Here is a 25436-nt window from a genome sequence, read left to right on the forward strand (position 1 = left end):
TTAATTGCCTCTCGCAAAAAATCAAATACAAAATGACAACAAACAATTACACATTAAATAAGTTTTTTGAGAAGACAGGGAGGGAAAGCAATAAGTGCACATGCAGCTGTGTGACTTGGAACATTTTGATTTTTCAACAATACATAAAAACAAACATTTTCATGACATAAATAAAATCTTTATCTGATACAAACTATACAACTATTTGCATTTACGCAATTTACACGTGATATCGATGTTATAGTGTGACAACAGTATATACAGTATAGGAATAACAATTATATGTTGGAATCCATCAGTGCAGTGTCTATTTCTGTAAGTGTACAGTATGTATGGTAAGAAACATACGTAGTGAGCATTTTCCCTTTGTTGCTATCTAACTGTTCAAAGGCCCAAAATGCCTGTGATATTATCCTGTGAATATTCAACTGGCAGATCTGAAAATCATGAATGTTCAACAGTTATAATCTCAAATGTATGGACAACATCACAAATGCTCTGTAGTAATTATGCTACCTCACTAAACTCAGTCTAGTAAAGAGTTTTAAATTTGTCATTGAACTGAAATTGACATGGTTGACCCCTCTCATTCATTTCAGTCCAGTTATCTGTTATCTTTAATGGGAAAACAACAGAGAAAAGTTATTTAGGACAACAGTGTGTACACCTTCTCAGTGCTATTTTTTCCCCCTTGAGGCTTCCGAGAATCCAGCACTTTCACTTTCGAAACCATTGCCTGATTGCTTTATTTTCCAAGTCCGAGAGCCGATACTGCCAGAGGACAGCTGCATACAGCTGTGAGATCTTCATATACCCACACAAGACAAGGGCAGTAGAAGACAGCTGCGTTCACTTATTTTTTTTATGATACAAATATATAGACATTTGAACACATGTTGCTACTGGGACTCTTTTAGGCCGTTCCGCACCCCAAAAGCTAACATTGTGCTAGAACATTTGTGCTAACACAAGGGGTGAAAGTGGGCAGGAATGGTCAGCCTGCCAGGCTGCCACACACGCATCTCCAAGAGGAAAACAATTTTGACTAATGTCAAATTTACAAACACAAGTGTTAACAATAAGCCGAATAAAGTGCTTGTGTAGCGAGATCCATTTCCACCGATATTTATTATTTATTTATTCCACCGAGTTTTCTCTGCGTGTGTATCAGAGTCCGACGAGGCAGTCGATTTGCGTCGATGTGCGTATGCAAACCGCCCTGCCTGGACTCCAGTTGTCCGTTCAATTGGTTGACATACTGATGACATGTATATGTTTTTTTAAGATTTTAAGGCATGGATAGGGACAATATAATCAAGATGTACAAGGATGTCGTCAAAAGCAGGGGTCCTCAAACACAAATCGTGAAGAAGGTCCACAATTGTTTTTTCATACAAGCATGGGTCCATTTATTAATGTCGGTCAAGTACAAGGCAGGTTGAAGGTGGTAAAGTTTTTTTTTTTTTGACCAAACAAAAATACAATGCACATTCTGATTATTAAAAATAAATTTACAAAACATTTTCTTGACTTAAAATAAAAATACAAAAAAAAAAACATGCAAGTACAATGTTTACACAGGTACACTAAATAATTGACAAGATCTGTTATTAACGTGCAAAAAATAACTAATGACAGTACATTCTGTAACTTTAAAACACAGCAGGACAAAAAAGAAAACATGCAAGCAGTACAGTACATGTTCACATGTACAGAACATAAATGACAAGCTCTGTTAATAAGGTGCAAACAAAATAAATATTGACAGTAACTTTAACTGTAAAACACTGCTCAATGAGAGAAATGGGATTTGAGGGTCACAAAGCTGTTTACTCACATCATCCGCTAGTACTTCAGTGCATCCTGTGTTTTTTTGTTGTCGTTTTCTCCTTTTCTTTTCCTTCCAACATTGCTGCCATCACTTCAGCCGTGCACTCTTTTATTATTTCTCCATCAGAGAACGGCTTCTTATGTTTGGCCAACGCCCACGACACTCTGATTGAGCACTCCGTTGCAATTTGTTGTTGTGTCATAGATTTAACAATAACCTTGCTTGACTCTTGATATGACTGCTTCAACCTATTAATTTCTTGCGTTCTCTATTCTGATTTAGGAGGAAACTTAAAAAGATCTGTGCTTTTTAACATAATGGCATTTCACATTTTCACTTTTAACAGCGCAGTTGACTTTATGCATATTAAGCACATAGGTTTGTTACTTGCAGCTGGTAAAATGTACGCATATTTTTCAGTCCATTCCTCATTGAAACGGCAATTTTAGTTGTCCACTTTTCTTCTCCTGGTCAACTTTAAGCATGACATTTTGTTAGATTCGGTATTCCACTGGTGGCATGTAAACAAACAGATTGCAGAGTGCCGGGTGCGACTCGTGTTTCACACTGTTGCGGTACCTCCACTTTAGCTAGCAGCATGCAGACTCTCTCAACCAATCAGCGCATCCATGCACGCTCTCTCAGCCAATCAGCGCATCGTTGTCATAGAGAATACAACAGTAGTGGGAACATGGAAGATATTTGACTAAAAATGAAAAAGAATTTAGCGATAGAATAGTAGTGCATAGCGATAGATCGGCGATTCACACAAATAACATGTGTTAAAAAAACACTTTGGGGGAGGGGGGGGTGCCATTTACTTTTGGTCCGCAGAGAGGTGTGCCGTGGTTCCGTCGTGGACCACGGTCCACTAATTGAGGACCACTGGTCTAAAAACACAAAAAAATATGTTTTGTCCTCCACAACATTACAACACAGATGGAAAACGCAGAAGCGGAAGTTAACTTAATCGGTAGGAGAACATTATGCTAGCTGTCTCAGGAAGCTAACATTAACATGCAAGAATGATTACATTTGAAGTCGAACTATTTTACATCTTCATGTGCAATTTTTTTTTTCCTTAATAAATGACAAGTATTGGACAGGTACACGGTATCGGCAGATCCTCAAAATCAGTTGCTTGGACTCGAACGCGAATGCAAAGATATCCAATCGAGAAACCCTACCTTATAGTTAGGGTTGGGCATCGAGCATCGATGGGATCCAGGACTAACACTCCGGTTCTCCTGGAACCGTTCGAATTGTTTTAAAATTTTGATTCCAAGTTTCGATGCCCTTATCGCTGACCGGAGAAAAAAATAGCTGCCGAACACCGCAAAGAAAAAGCCAAATGAAGACTAGCTCCGTTATGAGCAAATCATATCCGTTATGAGCAAATCATATGAACTGGCTAATTTAGCTTAGCGCAAAAACGTGTTGCTTCGCTTCACATAAATGACAACAAAGTAACAGAATAAACACACTGAAATTATATCAGACCCTCTGTTAAAACCTGCATACTTACAGATGTTATCAAGGGTTCCCAACGATGTGTAGTGCAGAGGAGGTGTGTAGTCTCTACAACTCAAGGATTCTTTTCCAACTAAAGCAAATAGTTCTTTTTGCCTGCTGCTTCCAGTAAGTCACCACTAGGGGAAATACATAGCAAAACCAAAGAAAAACTGTAGAGTTCGGGGCTACAATAGTGACGGGTGAACAATACCCTATATCAGTTTAGACAGAAATCAAACTTAAAAATTAGTCAATTTAAGATCAAGGGACAGAACACTCCCCACCTGCCCTTAACCAACTTGTAGAAATACCACCTAAAACAAATAATGCAATACAATAAATGCTTGCAGCATAAGGCACTCTAAAACATTGGCGAAAGAACATGTGTAAATGTTTTCTGGGTGAGCTTTTGAAAAACAAACATGTTTGTGAAAGTGCACCTTCATCAAACTTACAAACTTCATCATATTCAAGTTCAAAGACTGATATTTATATACAAGTTAAAACAGTCCTGTGAGAAATTCATAGCAAAGTTAATTGAAAGTTCCTATAATTTAAAAAATAATCGAGAAGACAAGAGCTGAAACGAATACTCCAGCAACTCGAGTAAATCGAGTTTAAAAACTGATCCGAGTAATTTTATTCACCTCGAGGAATCGTTTCATTTTGCCAGCTCTTAGCATCATGTTTTGCCCGGACTACTTTTAACGCGGGACAACGTGCTGACGTCACGTACGTAGAGGAAGAAGAAATTATAATTAAAAAAAAAAAAAAAACCTTACTGCAGCCGACAGCAGCTACAAACTACACCGATGTTGCTAAAAACTACGCCCGCATGATGCTAGTGTGGTAGCAGGTAGTGTCCGATGCGTCTCATAGATATCGCATGCATTTTGAACTAGATGCGAAATGACAGACTCAGCCGCGTCTGGGCAGCGTTAGTAAACAGCCGCCATCTTTAAGCAGTAGACTTCTCAGCGCTAATAAATATAACGTTACTGTCACTCGCTCACGTAACGTTAGCCCTTCGGAGGGCTAGTTTTCTACTGATTATGACCACCGTCGATGCGTGGCAAACGTGTCTTACATACAGGCTTTATTTAATCTGTAAAAACACAATGCTGTAGAGTGATGAGGGTGTAAAATTAAAACATGATAAAGCTGTCAGTTTTAGCTCTGTAGTCATTGCTGAATAAAACACCAAGTAGCACTGGTCCCTAATGTACTCCAATACAGCAGGTATTATACATTTATTTTGAAAATTTGAACACTGCAAAAACTCAAAATCCTATCAGTGCTTACAGTTTAGACTAACTTAAAACTTAACTAGAACTTAAAAATAGCTTGATACAAATGGAAATTCAATTGAAACACGTCGGAAAAACACATAGCTTTCAAGTGATGTGTGTTATCAAGCGTAATGACAGTTTTAGGTACGTTTTTTTTTTTTTTTTTAAATAAGATCTAGAAGTTTTTTGAGTGAAAGCAGTGAATTTTTTTTCAGTCACATCTGAGATGCAATTTATGGCCGTTTTCAACAATGTACATTGGAAATAAAGACATTGATTGACTGAAAATGGTTCACTATTGGATTAAATGTCTTTTTTTCCTCATGTTTATTTATATTTGCTCTTTACCTAAAAAAAAAAAAAAAAAAAAAAAAAGTTTTATCCGATTATTCGATAGAATTTTCAGTCGATTACTAAAATATTCGATAGCTGCAGCCCTAGTTAAGACATTAATATAAACTGCCTTTTTTTTTTTTTTTTTTTTTAAACCGTGCCTATTAAAAGATTTGGAATAGTTTAGGAAAAGGAATCAAAACGTGGAATTGGAATCGGAACCGTTCAAGCTCAAACAATGCCCAACCCAATTTATAGTCAGTATGGTGGATTAACAGTTCGATGACAAATCAGTTAGAGGGGGAGCAGGTTTCTTAAACGAAACCCATTAAAAAGTCAAGAACAGCCTACTTGCACATCATGCATTGAATTGAGGTCATTACGAGGCACTTTCACCAGTGGGAGGTGTCATCTTATTGCTATTTAACCTCAAGTTTGACTGTGATTAGTGAACACAGATCTACTCCACCACTCTTTTGCTTCCACAAACACAAAGGAGTTGTAGCCAAAACAAATATTGTTTTGTTGTTTATGTGCCTTATTCCCTTCAAACAGTTGTGTTGGCTTTTTTTTTATTTTATTTTTTTTAAATATAGCTCACAATGTTTTTCCCTGAAATCGTGGCCTAGCATAGTTATGTAATCATCAAAAATGTAAATTATGCTTCCTGATAGGGCTCTGTATACTATTATACTGTACTGCTATAGCAATAATGAATGTCATACCAAGTGAAATCCGATGCTTCCCCCTTGTGTCGAAAATCAGTATAGGCAAAACAGCTTAAGAAAAATTGGAAGTCAAAAATTCAGCATAAAGACATACCTAATTTTAACTGTACTGTTTCATCTTGCTGAACTCATTTATGTATGACATTGTCCATTTTGTAAATGAAACGTGGCCAATGAACACATAACTTTTCCCACTCCTGATTTACTGCTGGTGCTCCCTCTTGTGTAGGCCACAAAAATATTATCATGCAGGATTTGCATGACATAGATTACAAGTCTGTCCATCTGTGCATGGAGGAAAGGTATACGACGGTGGGTGATGTGAACTTGGAAGGTCAAGGGAGAGCGAATGAAAAAGAAATTAGTGTAATTAAAACAATTATAACTTAATATGAATGCCCATGTACTGTAGACCTTCAAGTCAGTATTTCGTCGATGCACTTTTGGCTGCAATCACAGTAATGAGTCTGCGTGGATGATTCTCAATCAGTCTTGTTCGTCTACCCACTTCAATTATGCTCCATTCTCATTTGCAAAACTGCTCAAGCTCTGTCAGGTTGCACGGGTTTCAGGCATGAACAGCCCTTTTCAATTCCACTCACAAATTCTTGATAGGATTGAGGTCTGCTTCAACTTGGCCACTCCAAAACATTTACCTGATTCTTTCTTGGACCATCCCAGTGTCGATTTTGCAGTATGCTCTGGCTCATTTGTCTTGCTGGAAAATAAATCTTCTCCCAAGCCGTAGTTCTTCTGTAGACTGAAGAAGATTGTCCTCCTGTATATCGGTGTATTTTGCAGCAATGTAGGCATTAAAAATGCCAAATTGTTTGACCATGACTGATTCATGAATGTATTAAAAGGGGGAAAAAAACCACAGGGTGAATACTAATGATAGGCACTGTTTACGAAAGGAGTAGTTGGAATAATGTATACAACAAATGTAAAAGGTAAAACGTGACTGAAGTGACATTGCTATTCCATTTATTACAACAAAATTGATCAAAATTTTGTCACACAAAGGTTTACAACCACACTCTACGGAATATAGAAGAAATGTATATATTACAAGAAACAAACACGTAAACATTTGGCCACTAATGAAAGAAAATCAGTTTCTTTTGAATTCTCAAACTTCTAGCTATGTTATATGCATGAGTCTGATCCGTAGTCGACCTTGGTTTCCAAATAACTCAGCTTTTTCTTCATTAGTGTAGTAACGACCAATCTAATTTCGCCTCATTATCCTTGCTGTAAATGTAATGCAAGTAAGAGTAGAAATGAGCGAAAATGTCTTAAGGTTATAAATTCAACTGAAGTATACAGTAAGTTCAGTGAGTACAAGGTGTCTTGTTGCGCACCTCCAAGATGCTTTTCTGCAATTTCTGTACTGATGCCATCACCAGTTGGGAACTTTCCTGGACGCTGTCAACTCCTCTCATGAGACGGGCAACCTGGAGCACTCCGATCCAGTCCAGGAAGCGATCCAGCTGCTTCTGTACTGCCTCTTGCTCCTCAAGCTCAGATTGCAGCGCATGTCGAGCACACACTTCTGCCTTATAAGTCTTGCGGAGCTCCGCCAAAGATGACTCTAGTCTGAGCATCTCCTTGACATAGGGAAAGTGTAATATTTTAATGTGAGGACATCAAAGCATCAGTAGAGAAATAAATTAAAAAAGCCAAAACGATCCAATGTTTGGCTGGTAATTATGGCTTCAAATGAAAATGATTTTTCTCCAGCAAACATTTGATTTACAATACCCCCACCACCACTTTTTTTTTTTTTTTTTTTTTAAAGAAACAGCTAGTACCAAATACAATATAGGAAAAAAGCTCAAAACAATAAAAAAAACTACGATTAAATGTTGAATACGCATTTGCCGATAACGGGTTTAAAGGTATACTGTGGTATGAAAACGTCCCGATTTCAAAACCGCAAAAATTGTCCGTCAAACCATCCCTAAGGTATTAGCTATTTTTTTATGTTACATACAGTGGGGCAAATAAGTATTTAGTAACCACTAATTGTGCAAGTTCTCCCACTTGAAAATATTACAGAGGCCTGTAATTGTCAACATGGGTAAACCTCAACCATGAGACAGAATGTGGAAAAAAAAAACAAAAAAACCCAGAAAATCACATTTTTTGATTTTTAAAGAATTTAGTTGCAAATCATGGTGGAAAACAAGTATTTGGTCAATACCAAAAGTTCATCTCAATACTTTGTTATGTACCCTTTGTTGGCAATAACGGAGGCCAAACGTTCACACACTGTTGCTGGTATTTTGGCCCATTCACCCATGCAGATCTCCTCTAGAGCAGTGATGTTTTGGGGCTGTCGTTGGGCAACACTGACTTTCAACTCCCTCCTCACCCCGTGGTGTCAAAATGATAACAAGAACGGGGAGCAAAAATCCCAGAACCACATGGGAGGACCTAGTGAATGACCTATAGAGAGCTGGGACGACAGTAACAAAGGCTGCTGCAGAAAGTACACGTCCAGGCCCGTCTGCAGTTCGCTAAAGAGCATTTGGATGATCCAGAAGAGGACAGGGAGAATGTGTTATGGTCAGATGAAACCAAAATAGAACTTTTTGGTAGAAACATAGGTTCTCTTGTTTGGAGGAAAAAGAATACTGAATTGCACCATATCCACTGTGAAGCATTGGGGTGGAAACATCATGCTTTAGGGCCGTTTTTCTGCAAAGGGACTAGGACGACTGGTCTGTGTAAAGGAAAGAATGAATGGGGCCATGTATCGAGAGATTTTGAGTGAAAATCTCCTTCCATCAGCAGGGCCATTGAAGATGAGACGTGGCTGGGTCTTTCAGCATGACAATGATCCCAAACACACAGCAAGGGCAACAAAGGAGTGGCTTCTTAAGAAGCATTTCAAGGTCCTGGAGTGGCCTAGCCAGTCTCCAGGTCTCAACCCCATAGAAAATCTGCGGAGGGAGTTGAAAGTGTTGCCCAACGACAGCCCCAAAACATCACTGCTCTAGAGGAGATCTGCATGGAGGAATGGGCCAAAATACCAGCAACAGTGTGTGAAAAGCTTGTGAAGAGTTACAGAAAACGTTTGGCCTCTGTTATTGCCGACAAAGGGTATATAACAAAGTATTGAGATGAACTTTTGGTATTGACCAAATACTTATTTTCCACCATGATTTGCAAATAAATTATTTAAAATCAAACAATGTGATATTCTGTTTTTTTTCTCCCACATTCTGTCTCTCATGGTTGAGGTTTAACCATGTTGACATTAGAGGCCTCTCTAATAATTTAAAGTGGGAGAACTTGCACAATTAGTGGTTGACTAAATACTTAGTATTTGCCCCACTGTAAAAGCAGGGAGAAATCCCTCGCTTGTAGCTGCAAGGCTCATCCCCTACCCCACCAGCTGTTGCTCATTGTCAGTGATGGCTACACGATGGCAGGAAGAGATGAAACTCCTCACCCCCCCCATCAAAGAAAACTACATTGCTGTTATGGGAATACTTCGGCTACAGAAAAGATAGACGGCCGCGGCTTAGAGGAGGAGGGCCAACTGACATACATGTAAAACATGTTTGCAGAGGGTGGCTGCCGAAGAGGCAATACCTCCAATATGATTTCGCATTTATACAAAATTAAAGGTTAGTAAACACTATCATGAACGTTTCCCACCAGTCACGAGAGTTAACCCTAGAATGTTTAGTGTGTCTAGCGGTGGTAAAACATTTTTTTCTCTCTCTGGAAACTGTGTTTTGAAAGAGTGCGTGTTTGAATTTTAACCATGATACGAGTCATACACACATGCTTTTTATGGAAAATATTTCAATTATTTTTGTTCCGATGATAATAATGTTAAGCTGTGGGTTTACGCTCACCGAAAGGACTGCATTTATTTTAATTTTATTTAGAATATTTATAATTATTATTTTTTAATTTTTACTTAACATTGTACTTATGTTCCAATTTGCTTTTTTTGAAAAATAAAAAAATCCTGCTGAATTTAAAAAAAAAAAAAAAAAATTCCAAACCCAGATATCTCAATGTAGCACATTTTGGAGCTGTAATTGCAAAACTGTGATAGCGTAAAACTGTGATATTTTGGTTCAAAGTTATCATACCGTCAGAATTTCATACCAGCACATGCCTAATGTTGAACAAAAGTAACATAAATAAAGTGAAAAATCTGTCTTAAATATAATATTTTTCTCTCCCCCAGTTTGTGCTGTCAGCCCCAAATACTGTACCAATGATAACTACGCAAATAAACTTTTTCTCATGGAATAGGGAATGGAACGTACTACGTCATTATTTGGATACGCCTCCATATTAGAAAGAAATTATGGGTGTGTATTGTTGTGATACCGGGTGCAACAGCGTCTCCCACCCACGACAAAAAAGGGCAAGGAAAACTGGACTCACTTTTCACCGTTTTCCAGCATGGAGGGCCAAATATCAGATCACGAAGGCACGACGAATGACTTGGGTCGCAGCGGTTCGTCGGAAAAGCATTTCTTTTGATCATATTTCTGCTGGAATGACAGTGTGTTCCCATCATCTCTACTCTGGTAAATTGAACGATTTATCCACTGTTTTGGTTTCAATACGTTTTTTTTTTTTTTTTTTACCGTTGTGTAAATCTGCCTCGGTAGCAATGCTCACTACTACTCCCCTACCTGTTGTGTTCCTAGGCAAACCTGCATATGAAATGCTGACAACACATCCCGATTGTCAAATAATCCAAGAAGAGAGACGGTGAGCAAAGAAATTTGTTCCATTTGTCTTGTGTCGGACTCAAACAAGCCCCTGCAGCAGACGCCATCTGGGTCTGCCCTTTTTGTCGATGGACTGCGGGGCTTTTAATTTGTGAAAATGCAAGAACTTTAATGCACATACAGTATTTATTCTACCTGGCTATTTAACTAAGGCCAGTGTTTTTTTTTTGTCTTTTTTTTTTTTAACCACTTTGACAAAGACACGTTTCATTGTAATATTGCATATATTCTATTATTACTTATAATCTTGTTTGCACTAATATAGACTTTAGACTGTCAATTCAAATAGTGTTGGAAAAGTTGCAATACCTAAAATAGAAATGCAAGAACTGTAATGTACATATTTATACACCTTTATTTACCCAAGGCCACTGAAATTTTTTAACTGCTTTGAAAAAGACCGGTTTTGTTGTGATCTTGTATTTATATAGTATATAGATTTTTATAATGTATTATATTATGTATTATAATATTTGCTGCCCCCTGTTAGAGTGTGGGCCATTTTGCACTAAAAGGATTTTAAACTGTCAGTTCAAATATTGTGTTGGAGAACTTGCAAGTCGCAATACTTAAATGGAAATGTAAGAACTTTAAAGCACATACTTATTCTGTCTGGCAATTTACCGAAGGCCAGTAAATAGTTTTTTAACCACTTCGACAAAGACACGTTTATTGTAATCTTGTATTTGTATATTACTTAGGGCTGGGCGATATGGCCTTAAACATGTATCACGATAAATTGAGCAGATTTATCTCGATAACGATAAATGACGATAAATTCGCCCAAGCGGACTGTTATATAATTTGAAAATCTGAATCAATGCATGAAATACAGATGAACTATTTCTTGATTTATTTACCAGCATTCAATTTGATATACTGTATTTAACAATTGTACATGCAGTCTAAACATTAATTTTATAAAAATGTATTGTAAGCAATAAGAATTCAAGTATGAACATTTATAACAGCGTGTATGACTTGAACAATGTACATTGTCAAAATCAATATGCCTGTGCAAACATGTCATTGTAACACAAATGACTTGCAGCTTGAACAGTACACTTCAAAAAGACAACTTATTGTTAATGGCTGCTGTGACATAATTATTAAATACAAGTGTTTACTTTATGGTTTAAGGGTTTTTTTCCCCCCAGTGCATTTTTTAATAAGTGCACGCACAATAAAAATAGCTGGGGCCATTTCTCGGTCATTATAAGTTTCGCCGTTGGATTGTACTTTATGCTGAATGCTTTACCATCACAAAAGCTATCAGAGGAATCACACACAGACAGATACAAAATAACGGCACATAGAAATTGCTAAATGCAGTCCGTGCCCAATCCACTCATTAAGTTCAGCCGTTTCGACAAGGTTAGAGCCGCTATCCGACTCCATAACGTTCATTTGTAGCGTTAGCCGCTAGCTAGCGTTAGCCTGGCTACCAGTAGAAAGCACTGAAAGCACCATCTCCGGAAATCGTGAGAACAAAGGAGGACAGCGGGTGAAAGCCCGTCTGGATGCCACCAAGAGTCTACGAAATGTCGGTTGAAAGTTTGGTGAACCTCCCTTAAGCCACACTCCATCACGTTTTGCTTGTAGCGTTAGCTGCTAGCGTTAGCTTACCGGGCTTTTGTTTGATTGGCTTCCTGATGATCATGTGACTCCCCCCGTAAGCACATTCACTGCTTTCTTAAAGGGGAATGAACATAGACGAACAACACAGAATCAAAGCGGGATGAAAAGACTATATTTTCTTGTTTTATTAATTTACCGAATTTACCGACATGGTCAAAATTACGTCAATCATCGTTAAGAATTTCGGTGACGGTAAATTTTCGGTTTACCGCCCTGCTCTAATATTACTTATAATTTATTACATAATATTTGATGCCCCTGTCAGAGGGTGGGCCTTGTTTGCACTAATTTAAAGATTTTAAACTGTCAGTTCAAATATTGTATTGGGGAAATTGCATTACTTGAAATAAATCTATTGCAACTTATCAGTCCCAGTTCTTGTCTACAACACTGTCTAAACATTGTCAATGCATATTCCATATAGAATAACAAAATTAAATCACCTGACTTTGTAATTATTACACCTGTTTATTATGAAGAGCTGAAGTAAACAACAAGCAGTTAACAGTTTGTCAAGAACTTGTTCAAGTCATGTTTTTGTATTCACATTTTATTGACTTTTCACAACACTTGGGCTCATGTTTGTAAGAGCACAGCAAACAGAAGTTTCAGCGTGCACTCTTCGCCTGTCCAACCTCTCATAACGCTCTGATGTGGTGCGCTTGACCTCAGAATAACCCAGGAAGAGAGACGGTGACCGATCGGGATGTGTTGTCAGCATTTCATATGCAGGTTTACCTAGGAACACAACAGGTAGGGGAGTAGTAGTGAGCATTGCTACCGAGGCAGATTTACACAACGGTAAAAAAAAAAAAAAAAAAAAAAAAAAAAAAAAAATAAAAAAAAAAAAAAAAAAAAAAAACCTATTGAAACCAAAACAGTGGATAAATCGTTCAACTTACAAGAGTAGAGATGACGGGAACACACTCTCATTCCAGCAGAAATATGATCAAAAGAAATGCTTTTCCGATGAACCGCTGCGACCCAAGCCATCCGTCGTGCCTTCGTGATCTGATATTTGGTCCTCCAAACAGGAAAACTGTGAAAAGTGAGTCCAGTTTTCCTTGCCCTTTTTGTCGTGAGTGGGAGACGCTGTTGCACCCGGTAACACAACAATACACACCCATAATTTCTTTCTAATACACCGAAGGAATTATCTTAGCACTACCACACGTTACAATCCCCGTTGAGTCTGCCGGTGTTCTGACAAATTTTGCAACCCATCGAAAATTGCTATCTTGCGGTTTTGCGCATGCGCGTAACGTTAAAAATGGCCGCGAATGCAACGATTTCAAAGTAAACACTACAAACTTTCTTTAAAGAAAGGAATATTTACTTAAGTTTGATCATGTAAAGACATGTACAAAAGTTTTCAGACACATCCTACCATGTTAGCTGCACACAGAAACTGCACCCCGCGCTCTCACTGTTAACGACTTCGCTGTGTCGTTGAGTAGTAATTTACGCCATTTTCGTGCTGCACATATATTTTTATGATGTATCTAGTTTAGTTAGCACCTTTGGATAACATTGAGAGTCCAACTGAATGTAAAAGAGGGCATTTTCAGCGCCACAAGAGCTTTGGCAGCAAAATTTTATAAGGGAGCAAATTTTGACAGAACAAAAGAGGGCATTTTCAGCGCCACAAGAGCTTTGGGAGCAAAATTTTATAAGGCAGCAAATTTTGACAGAACACCGGACCGGAAGTAAAGGATATTACCAGCATGGGGGCATATCCAAACAATGACGTAGCACAGGGGTGTCCAAACTTTTTGCAAAGGGGGCCAGATTTGGTGTGGTAAAAATGTGGGGGGCCGACCTTGGCTGACGTCCTTTACGTAAAGCAATATATTTAAGCAAATTTTAGCAAGCCATTCTAGGTGTCACATTTGCTTTATTATTTTTTTAAATTAATAATTTCAACAATCTCGCAACTAGCCTTTGTGGCGTTCTCTTTTGACTCTTGCGAAATACCGCTGCTGTGAAATTAAACTAGCTTCAAGTTGCTTCAATTTCTCGCTGCATATCTTCCCTATAATCTTGTCGTACATGTCAGCATGTCTTGTTTGGTATTATCACCTCACATTGAACTTTTTAAAAACAGCTACTGTCTCTTTGCAAATGAGCCAGACCAAGTTGTTGCGTATTTTAGTGAAGAAGTAGTCCAATTTCCGCCTATCCTTGAAGCGTCAGCCGTCGCAGTCAACTATCTTTTTGTTGTTGTTGTTGATTGTCGCCATTTTAGAAAATTGGAAGTAAAGGGTCACACGGGGTAATGTTGCTTAGAGAGCTGCTGCCTCTTGGTGGGTAAATGAGGAGCAGCATTTAATGTGTAAGCTACTTCATATGCTGGTAGCAGAACTGCTGACCAATTTACCGTATTGGCCAGAATATAAGACGGCCCTGATTATAAGACGATCCCCTCTTTTTGATGACTCATGTTTGAAAAAGACTTTTTGAACACCAAATTTTTATACAGAAAATAATTACAGTACATCTGAAACAAATGATTATAACAATATATTTGAGAGAAAAAGCATGTTATTTTGCCTCATTCAAATCATAATATTTGAACATTTAAATATGTAAACTAAAGTGCAATCACATTTGTAAATGAATGGCTTCTGGTTTTTGAAATGTAAATAAACCAATCTATTGTGATAATACAACAAAATTGCAATAACTGCATTAACCATCAAAGTGAAGTCTAACTGTAACTGTAGTCTTGAAACAAATCTGAATAAGGAAAAACATTGCAATAAAATAATGCAAACTGGTTAAACTTGAGAGTAGCTGAAATCTTTCATGACAGAACATTGCTTCAATGATAACTGGCGCCATCTAGCATCGTAAATGGGTATAATGTCTAGACCGCGAATATTAGATGACCCCCACTTTTTCAGTCTTATTTCAATGCAAAAAATACTGTCTTATATTTGGGCTAATACGGTATTAAGTCTGTGTGTGGGCCAGACGTAACTGATTTTATGACAGAGGCTGGGGGCCGGATGAAGTTTGACCGCGGGCCACATCTGGCCCCCGGGGCGGACTTTGGACATGTCTGACGTAGTACGTCCCATTCCCTATGATCTATTGGATAACTGGTTTTTCGACAACAATGAAAACTAAAATTGTCTATTTTATTCAGTCGTTCACAACACAAATACTCAAATTCATTCAAAAAATCATGCTATCTCCCACGGAAATCCACGGTTTCTAGTTTTAAGTATTTGTACAACAGTGCTTTAGGTAATGACTAGAATTCGTCATTTCCGGTGCATTGACGGCAAAAGTCGTCTAATCCATTTGGACTGGGAAGGCTGGCAAGCCAATAAGTTAATTATTGAAATTCATTAAAGCCGTTCTAACAGTAAGGGGGCTGTGAATCGGTTTCCTTTGTTTCAGTGTTATAAGTGATAATTTGCTAAAGTTATTGTGTGGTCAATGTCGTGTAAACTCGATAGGGAATTCCGGTTTTATATACTGTAACATTAAATAGAGTGACTAAGAGGTTATAGAAAGAAAAGGTAGGAGAATATGAGGACGGAACCAAACAAGGAGTTTGTCTCCAAAATTGTGTTAAGTGATGTCACGCAGAAAACTTTCACTCAACACACCATAACTCACCTGTGTGTTTGAAGGATGATTTTTGTGAAGCTCGTCCTCCTTCAGCAGGACATTAGGCGGTATGGCAAAACAGCGGCTGACGATCATAGTCTCCATCCGCTCCGACAACTGCTTGAAGCGCTCCCTAACAAACGCTTGCAGTTTGCTGCTACACTTTCTGGCTTGTACGCGTAGCTGCTCCTCTTTCGCCGCGTCCGATTTGCCTTTATTCAGTTGTCGTACGCATACTCGCTCCACTACGCTCAAGATGTTGCACAGAGACTCCATGAAGGCACTGGAAAGCCGAAACATAAATGTCTGCGGCGTGTAGCCGAAAAACTGTGTCTCGTATATTTCCAATGTTGACTCGGGGAAACAGTCATTTTCCTCAGACACATCTTTGACATCCATTTTTGTTTTGACTTTTCCCGCTTCGTTTTGGTCTTTACTTCTTCCTCTCTCAAAACAACTATTTTATACCCTACTGCCACCAAGCGACGGGGAGTGATATCGTGACGGAGAGAAGTGGGTTGAGTGCAGTGGTTCTCGAACTTTTTAAAAATACTGCCTATGTATCATGTACCAGTGTATGGATGTAGATTCGTGTCTTTATTATTCAATCAAAAAAAAAAGTCGGTCTTTGTCAGGTGACGTAACGCTGTCAAAAGCCGCAGTGCATTGTGGGTTGAATCGCCATTTTGAGTGTACACTTATTGTAAACAACTGAGCAGTGAGAATCGTCTTTGCTTTCATCATTGTCTTTGATAAATGGGACACTCGTGTTGTTTGAAAGGCTGCCATACTAAATCACACGACAAAAATGGCAGCAAAGTTGACCACGACGTAAGATTTTTTCGTTTCCCTCTTGGAAAAGAGGTTATAGACAGCAGGTTGAGGAACTAACGAAGCGGCGTCGGATGGCCTGGGTCGCAGCGGTGAAACGACTTTCTACACCATATCTCCCTTCCGGCGTGTTTGCTCTCGGCATTTTCATAAAGGCAAGTCAGTTTTTTTTCAAAGTATTGATACCGAATATGCTGTTTTTTTGCTTTCTAAAGTCGCTATTTTCTCATTGGCTAACCTTAGCTAGCTAGCCTCACTTGTAAACTACAGGCAAAGAGGGAGGGCAGTTGAAATGGGTTAATCTGTACGTGATAAATCAGTGTTTAATTTATACAGTCATCGTGTATAAAAACATTATAGAGTGAATGATTTAAAAGATAAAGGTAAACAGCAAAAATGCACAGAAATATTTATCAATGCGCGAGATTTCCTTTTGTGATCTTAGAGATCTGATGGGATGGTAGCATGTCTGATTAAGTGTTTACGAAAGTGAAATGCCATGGAAATATCCAATCTTACCTAGCCTTCTAAATACTGTGATTGCAGGTGAACCAGCTTATGAAATGATGGAGACTGACTCTGACTGGGCACCATCCCTACATCTGGGACACACATCTGTTACACCGACAAACACTGCACGCTCTGCAAGACGAACGTGAGCAGCTACGGAAAGAGACACTGCAAGCACTAGAGATGGGGGTCCAGCAGGACGCAAACATTGAAGAGCTGCAGACCAAGGAGGGACCATCTGAAAATGTAAAATGTTGCTTTTCAATTAAAATATATATTTTCAATCGAAGAAAAGGTCACTTCAATAAAAAAAATGTTTGAATGCAAAAATATATTTGAAACTCAAAAAAATATATTTGAAAACTATTTTTCTTTGATTTGTGATGGGGCGTAGTGTTGACTCCTGCCAGCAGGAGGAGCTAGAAGTCCATTTAGACTGTGTTTAGTACCCCCGTGGAAGCGTGTGGGAGTGGTGAGAAAGGGAAGTGCTTAAAAGAACATGCCACTAGTTTAACCCTTGGGGTTAGAATTATTATTTTTTTTCATTTTTTATTTATTTACACATTTACAAACAAAAACGAGCTCACACATTTTCAACATTCTAACAATAAACCACAAATAACACTCTCCATCATAATATAAACATTTCTACTTGTTTGCCATCTTTGTATTCATACACACGCGTCACCACACAACATACATACAACACACACACACACACACATACTCGAACACAGGGCTTTACAAAGAAATATTAACTTTCTCAAACAATGAAACCAAATTGAGAGCTTTTTGCTGCTTGATCAATTTCAGAGATCTATACCATATATGAAACTCATTCATCCAATGTTTAAAACAAGGTCTTGTTTTAAAATACCTGCATTTGTGAATGAAGAATTTTCCAAGTAGTAAAATCACATTAACAAAAAACCCCAAATCCTTATTTTTGCCAGACACACCAAACTTAATAGACTCTACCGTCCACGTTGAAAGATCAATTTGTTTGGACTGAAGCCAGCTCTGCATATCCTTCCAGAACAATTGCACTAGGTCACAATGAAAAAACAAATGATCAATATCCTCAATGTCATTTTCACAAAACACACAACAATTTGTCTGAAAATTAAATTTAAGTCTCAAAAAGTCATTAGTGGGATAAATTGCATTTAGGACAGGGGTGTCCAAACTTTTTGCAAAGGGGGCCAGATTTGGTGTGGTAAAAATGTGGGGGGCCAACCTTGGCTGACATCCTTCACGTAGAACAATATATTTAAGCAAATTTTAGCAAGCCATTCTGTGTGTCACATTTGCTTTATTATTTTTTTAAATTGATAATTTCAACAATCTCGCAAATAGCCTTTGTGGTGTTCTCATTCGACTCTCAGGCTCTTGCGAAATACCGCTGCTGTGAAATTAAACTAGCTTCAAGTTGCTTCAATTTCACTCTGTGTTTCTTCCCTGTAATCTTATCGTACATGTCGGCGTGTCTTTTTTGGTAATATCGCCTTACATTGAAATCTTTAAAAACAGCGACTGTCTCTTTGCAAATGAGGCAGACACAGTTGTTGCCTATTTTAGTGAAGAAATAGTCCAATTTCCACCTAACCTTGAGGCCGTCGCAGTCAACTTTTTTTTCAGTTGTCGCCATTTTAGAAAATTGGAAGTTAAGGTCACAAGGGGTAATGTTGCTTAGAGTGCTGCTGCCTTTTAGTGGGTAAATGAGGAGCAGCATTTAGTGTGTAAGCTAATTCATATGCTGGTAGCAGTACTGCTGACCAATTTATTAAGTCTGTGTGCGGGCCAGACATTATTGATTTAATGACAGATGCTGGGGGGCCGGATGAAATTTGACCACGGGCCGCATTTGGCCCCCGGGCCGGACTTTGGACATGTCTGATTTAGGATCTTAAATTGTACTATACATTTTGGCGGAATCGGAAATGAAAGATATTTTGTCCTGAAGTCCTTAATCTCCACCTTGGTGAAGTCCCTCAGAAAAACATGTCTTTTTGTTGGACCGGGAAACAATTCCTGACACAAAAGCATCCTTATAAACTTATTGGATTTAATATCAATTAAATCAACACCTTGTATGCGGAGCTGTCTCAACCCAGGGGAGACATCAGAGTGCAAAATACCTTCCCTGACCATCGAAACCAAAGGTGAAGGAACGGTTTTTCTTATCCTATTAATTTGCCTAATCGAACAGTTAACATTAAATTTTGTGCAAAACTCCTCATACTGTAGTATATTTCCATTTTAATCCAGAAGATGAGCAATTGCCCAAACTCATTTGAATTCCACTCTTCTAAATAAATTGATTTCCTTTTCCACTGAATATACCGGTTGTTCCATATAGGTGTCCTTGGAGTTAGAAATAATCTTGTCTACACTCGAGGTATTTTCACCATTTTATGTCCACGCCTTTGTGGTGTTATAACTTTGTCATTTCCGATTTTTTTTTTTACTTCCAATGACTCAAAATGTTCAGGGAGACCTTAGCTACGCGTGCATGTTTTTTTTTTTTTTTTTTTTTTTGATGCCCTCTATGGACAGTTCTTTGCTAATAGCAAAATTAACTATGCTGTACATATCATAAAAAAAAAAAAATTCAAAGTGGAATATTTCATATGGCCTAATTAGAGCTTTGAATAAGTCAATGAAGCATCACAACATTATTTTTTTGAAGGTCCCTATTTTTTAATAATGGCAATTTTATATAAAAAGTTACACTCGAGGTATTTTGACCATTTTATGTCCACGCCTTTGCGGTGTTATAACTTTGTCATTTCTGATTTTCTTTTTACTTCCAATGACTCAAAATGTTCAGGGGGACCTCAGCTACGTGTACATATATGCTTTAAAAAAAAAAAAAAAATATATATATATATATATATATATATATATATATATATTATGCCCTGTATGGACAGTAACAGCTGTTTTATGCTAATAGCAAAATTAACTATGCTGTATATATCATAAAAAAATTCTAAGTGGAGTATTTCATATGGCCTAATTAGAGCTTTGAATAAGTCAATGACTCATCACATTATTTTTTTGAAGGTCGCTATTTTTTGATAATGGCAATTTTATATAAAAAGTTACACTCGAGGTATTTTGACCATTTTATGTCCACGCCTTTGCGGTGTTATAACTTTGTCATTTCTGATTTTTTTTTTTTTTTTTACTTCCAATGACTCAAAATGTTCAGGGGGACCTTAGCTACGCGTACATATATGCTTTTTTTAATGCCCTCTATGGACAGTAACAGCTGTTTTATGCTAATAGCTAAATTAACTATGCTGTATATGTCATAAAAAAAATTCAAAGTGGAGTATTTCATATGGCCTAATTAGAGCTTTGAATAAGTCAATGGCTCATCACAACATTATTTTTTGAAGGTCCCTATTTTTTGATAATGGCAATTTTATATAAAAAGTTACACTCGAGGTATTTTGACCATTTAATGTCCACGCCTTTGTGATGTTATAACTTTGTCATTTCTGATTTTTTTTTTTTTTTTTACTTCCAATGACTCAAAATGTTCAGGGGGACCTTAGCTACGCGTACATGTATGGTTTTTATTTTTATTTTATTTTTTGATGCCTTGTAGGGACAGTAACAGCTGTGCTATGATAATAGCAAAGCTAACATGCTGTATATAGATATATAAAAAAAATAATAATAAAATTGGAATATTTCATATGGCATAATTAGACCATTGAATAAGTCACGAAGTCGTAAGAGCATTATTTTTTTGAAGGTCCCTATTTTTTGATAATGGCAATTTTGTATAAAAAGTTACACTCGAGGTATTTTGACCATTTAACGCCTTTGTGGTGTTATAACGTTCATTTATAAAAAAATTAAAAAAAAAAAAATTTAAAAAAAAAAAAAATTCCAAACACTCAAAATGTCCAGGGGGACCTTAGCTAACAAGCCAACGATGGAAACGGAATTAACAGAGTTTATAGTTACATGCGTGGCGTGATGACCGTGCGGCTGGTGCAGTTTATCGTCAAAGCGCAGCGCGCGTTTGTTGTGCACAAATCTTCAAAGCGAGCAATGCACAATATAATGCATGCAACGTGCACGCGTGTGCATTGCTTTGTTTTGCTATTTGCGTGCGTCAAAGCAATGCAATGCAGACGAGTTGCAAATCTTGCAAAGAAGTCCTTCCACTTTGCGCGATCGGCTTTCGTGGGTGATGACGCAGCGGCCGGTGCAATTTATCAAAGCGCAGCCCGCGTTGATGTGCACAAATCGTCACAGCGAGCAATGCACAATATAATGCATGCAACGTGCACGCGTGTGCATTGCTTTGTTTCGCTATTTGCGTGCGTTCAAAGCAATAGATAAAAGCATACGAATACAGTTCTATGAAGGAGCAGAACCACTGACAGAAGCAAGCCAGCAAGGCCAACGTGATGATCTCCAAAGGTCTCCCAAACTGGCGGCCATCGGCGTAGCCACGTTGTCAGGGTTGATCCCGAGCCGCTTGGATCCCAGAATCACGCCCACCATGATAATACCTTGCAGTAGCGAGCCCACAAATGCGGTCCAGAGACCGGTTGAACACAGAAGGACGTCAGCGCATGCACCTGCCACGCGCGCGCATGTGCAACCTGTTGCACGTGCACACGCACCCAGTTATATATATATACACACACACACACACACAAATATATTCAGATCCACACACACACGCACACACACACTTCTTCTGGTAATCCCAGCAGTTTTACGTGATAAAATTGCTCGCGATTACTACTTTATGCATTGACTATGAGCCTTACTGTGCACGGAGAAATCATTAATTAGTCTCAGGCGCCACCTGGTGATTTAGGGGTGTAAATCCACTCATTTATTTTTCTACATGGAATTGAGCCGCCTGAGAATGCATTTTTGCGGGCATCACCGGAAAGGCATTAAAAACACCAGGATTATAAAATATTGAAAATCGGGAGTTATAATGGAAGTCAATGGGACATTTTATGTAATTATACCTCGAGTGTAGGTAAAGTGAGTATCTTTCAAATGCAATGGTTTAGAAATGACAGCTGGGTGCCATTTTGAACCTTGTCCTGTTTCAACATTCTGTGTGAAATTTCAGCTCTGTAGAGTGTTTTTTCCATGCTTTTTCTTTGATGATAACTCATCAAAACGATCAAAAGGACAAAAAATGTAAAATACCTCACAAAGGTTAAATGGACGCGTGCTTAGGAGAAGTTGCATGCACGGAAGTGCAAAGACATAAAAGACTGCGATCTCGGCAGCAACGCCATTAAGTGAGAGCTGCGAATGCAGACGACGCATCGCGTGTGTGATTACAACTTTAATCAATGGTAAGCACATATTTAAATTAATCGGCAGGTGCGACAAATGATCATTTATGTGTGATGTAAGTTACTGCGGTCAAGCCACCTTCTACTCGTTAAAACGAAGTCAAGCTAGCCGCCCCTCATTTGGATCATTGTTTGCATTGAGTGCATTATGGTAATGCAACGCGCTGGCTTCCTAATGGTGCAACGCGCTGGATTCATAGTGGGACGCGGTGGCTTCACAACGCAAGTCCCTTTATTGACAGAAATAAATATGAATTTAAAAAAAAAACAAAAAAACGGGAATCCATCCAAGAACGGGTCCACTTGAGAGAGGTACTCGAGCACCCCTAGACCCAAACTAAAGCGTTATGATATAAAAAAATAAGTAAGGAATTCAGAGTAAAACTACTTGGAAAATTGCTAGCTATTTCTGTCATTTAGCCTCATTTTAAATATTAATTTTAAAAAATCTGGGCGTTATCCAAAGACTGTTTCACTTCTAAGGCAGGCCCGGATCTAGGTTTACCCACCAGGGTGGGCACTAAGAAAACTTGAGGGGGCACCCCAAATGTGGGCTTTTTTTTTTAACCCTCTGCATTTCTCCAGGCTTGGGAACGGCGCAAGTAGGACACTGGCTTGTGTCCCGTTGAGGCTGCATTAATTTTGGGGAGGTTTGTTTTTTGTTTGTTTGTTTTTTTTCATTCTCGCTGTCGGCGTGATGTCACGATGACGTCATCTCGCATAGCAACGTGTCGCCATTTTGAGATGGGGGCACACACAGGTAAACATCCGTAGACAAACGCCTGAAATTCATATATTTCAGGTGTGTTTTGCGTCTTTTTTTCATTAAAAACATCTTAAACATGACTTATTATGAGGAGTCACTGCCGACAGACGCGAGGAGGCGATGCAACTTAAAATTAGCGTGTACTGGCCTGCAAATCTGCCCATACAAAGTCGCAGCTGATAGCTGGATAAACAATCCAAAGGAATTGCCTGCAGTGGAGTTCGGTAACATCTACAACTACCTCACAAAGTCACCCAGTAAGTTGACCTTTACCAATTACGTGGAATATGTACTGTGAGGAACTAAGAAAACTGGTAGTATATACGGAGTGATCATTTCTGCCGTAACCGGTAATTCGCCTCCAAGCGTTATTTAGCTGTGAACACGTCACGGCAAAATAACCAATTCCCACCAGGCCAATAATATACCGATTGACCGATCAGAGCAGTTCATGGCAAAAGAAAAATAACGCTTTGCAAGTTGTCAGTTACGGTAATAATAAAAATGCTTAGTCTATTGAATCCTAGCAGCTAATTGGGGCAAGAAAAATCGATTAAAGTTTACTCACCAGTAATAAAATGTCAGCTGCAAACGTACAGTAAATGTGCCTGGATTTAGGTTCCCACTGGCGAGAATGGTCCACTGAACCGTCTTGTTTTACTGTTCCTTAATTAATTGCTTTCAGCCATTTGCTTGTCCTTTTCTTCTCACGAGGAAGAATAAAGAACTTCAAATGCGGCTCCGAACTCTTCCTTGTGTTACAAACCTCAACATGGCAACTTTTAGTCATTCCGATGGAAAAAAAGACCGCAAATAAGACAAAAGTTCAACGCGTTTGTACTTCAATAAAGGACAGAGCAACTGCTTGTGACTCGTGTTTTGCCCCCATTTCAATATGGCGACGCATTGTTGTGGCTGGTGACATCATTAATGCCCGGATGTCCGACTGCGAGAATGTGTCTGGAGGAGAGAGAGGAAGCGCGCGGATAACAAATGAGGTTGGAAAAACAGCTTGTTTTGGTGATTGCTTGTTCGGCGTGGTTGCGGCCAACAGTAACCGTTAATCCTGCAATAAAAAAGTAGGTGAGACCAACTCTCCGTGCGTTCTCTATATCCAGTGCGACGCTAAATAGAGACTGTGCCGTCACGATAGTCGTGGCTATGAACACCTTTCTCGTATCAACGACTCTACAGACGTGGCTATGTCTAAGCAGGTTTATTAACACTCAAAAGGGTGAAACTAAAGAAAACAGACAAAACAACACAATCAAATTATGCACAATATATGAAATCGCATATGTACTGCCCTATCTGTAGCAAACTGCATATGAAAATATGAATAAACAATTAGCAGAGCGCCCGAGACGCCATTTTGCCGACCCTCTAACTCGTGGGTAATTAGCATATCACAAGTTTCATGCTAAGTAAATCTGTCTCACTTTTTTAGCACTGAAGTACACACAATTCACATATTTACGTTTTTAAACACATTTAAACAATACCTACCGGCGATGCAACCTCAAATTCAAGGCAAAGTGGTCACAGAGATGGTGCGAACTGACTGCGGCCGTCGTCGTGTGATTCCCTACTGAACAACTACTGAACATCCGTGTGACAGTTTCTTTCAAATAAAGTGCACATGGGATGCAGTAAATTAAGGCGTCCACTAGATGATGCTAATAAGACGTAAAAGCAATAAACTCAGGTATTCAATCACAAAACCCATCAATCTTTTATGCATAACAGAACACCGACATTTTGATTGGGTGGGCACGACTCACATCTGGGTGGGCCGTGCCCACCCTGGCCCACCCATAGATCCGGCCCCGTTCTAAGGTGTACTAGACAACCCCTTGACTCGAACTAAAGTACTCTGATGAAATTCTGATGTATCATTTCAAAATAAAAGTACTTTGAAAATTGCCCATTTTTGTTGTCATTTCGCCTGATTTCAAAAATTGATTTAAAAAAATCTGGCTGATATCCTGGGACGGTTCCAATTCTGAGGTATACTAGACTACCCCAAGACTCGAACTAAAGTACTCTGATAAAATTCTGATGTATCATTTCAAAATAAAAGTACTTTGAAAATTGCCCATTTTTGTTGTCATTTCGCCTGATTTCAAAAATTGATTTAAAAATTGCCCATTTTTGTTGTCATTTCGCCTGATTTCAAAAATTGATTTAAAAAATCTGGTTGATATCCCAGGACTGTTCCACTTCTAAGGTATACTAGACGACCCCAAGACTCGAACTAAGGTACTTT

General features: G+C 38.5%; 3 protein-coding genes across 22 annotated transcripts in view; 1 reads left to right on the plus strand and 2 right to left on the minus strand.

The window, feature by feature from the left end:
- fam120b (family with sequence similarity 120 member B) overlaps nt 1-25436 on the minus strand; it is a 145805-nt gene that overhangs the window by 98155 nt on the left and 22214 nt on the right. The gene's annotated exons all lie outside the window — the stretch shown is intronic.
- mis12 (MIS12 kinetochore complex component) lies at nt 6389-16178 on the minus strand. 2 transcript variants are annotated; one of them, XM_057818956.1, is made up of 3 exons: nt 15725-16178; nt 7055-7300; nt 6389-6453 (listed from the first exon to the last, which is right to left on the minus strand). In XM_057818956.1, exons 1-3 carry the CDS (start codon nt 16112-16114, stop codon nt 6400-6402), a joined length of 690 nt encoding a protein of 229 aa, XP_057674939.1. In that variant the 5' UTR covers nt 16115-16178; the 3' UTR covers nt 6389-6399. The 2 variants fall into 2 exon arrangements, with proteins under 2 accessions (XP_057674939.1, XP_057675025.1); XM_057819042.1 differs by lacking the exon at nt 6389-6453 and adding an exon at nt 6682-6944 and having other exon boundaries at nt 15725-16176.
- The window catches only part of ppm1g (protein phosphatase, Mg2+/Mn2+ dependent, 1G), a 46997-nt gene continuing 43820 nt past the window's right edge, over nt 22260-25436 (plus strand). The window contains exon 1 of one of the 3 annotated variants that reach the window (XM_057818330.1): nt 22260-22404. The gene's annotated coding sequence lies outside the window, so the exon portion shown is untranslated. The remainder of the gene's footprint in view (nt 22405-25436) is intronic. The other 2 variants (XM_057818396.1, XM_057818656.1) reach the window with 2 other exon arrangements.

The sequence above is a fragment of the Corythoichthys intestinalis genome, chromosome 1 (assembly GCF_030265065.1).
Source record: "Corythoichthys intestinalis isolate RoL2023-P3 chromosome 1, ASM3026506v1, whole genome shotgun sequence".
In the NCBI taxonomy this organism is placed as follows: Eukaryota; Metazoa; Chordata; class Actinopteri; order Syngnathiformes; family Syngnathidae; genus Corythoichthys; species Corythoichthys intestinalis.

Bases quoted from the DNA above. Each gene is read 5' to 3' on its own strand.
- mis12 (XM_057818956.1), bottom strand. From the start codon at position 16,114: ATGGATGTCAAAGATGTGTCTGAGGAAAATGACTGTTTCCCCGAGTCA. The intron at 7,301-15,724 runs GTGAGTTATGGT...CCCTATGTCAAG, and splicing joins ATCATCCTTCAAACACACAG to GAGATGCTCAGACTAGAGTC. The intron at 6,454-7,054 runs GTGCGCAACAAG...AATCTTCTTCAG, and splicing joins TGCAGAAAAGCATCTTGGAG to TCTACAGAAGAACTACGGCT.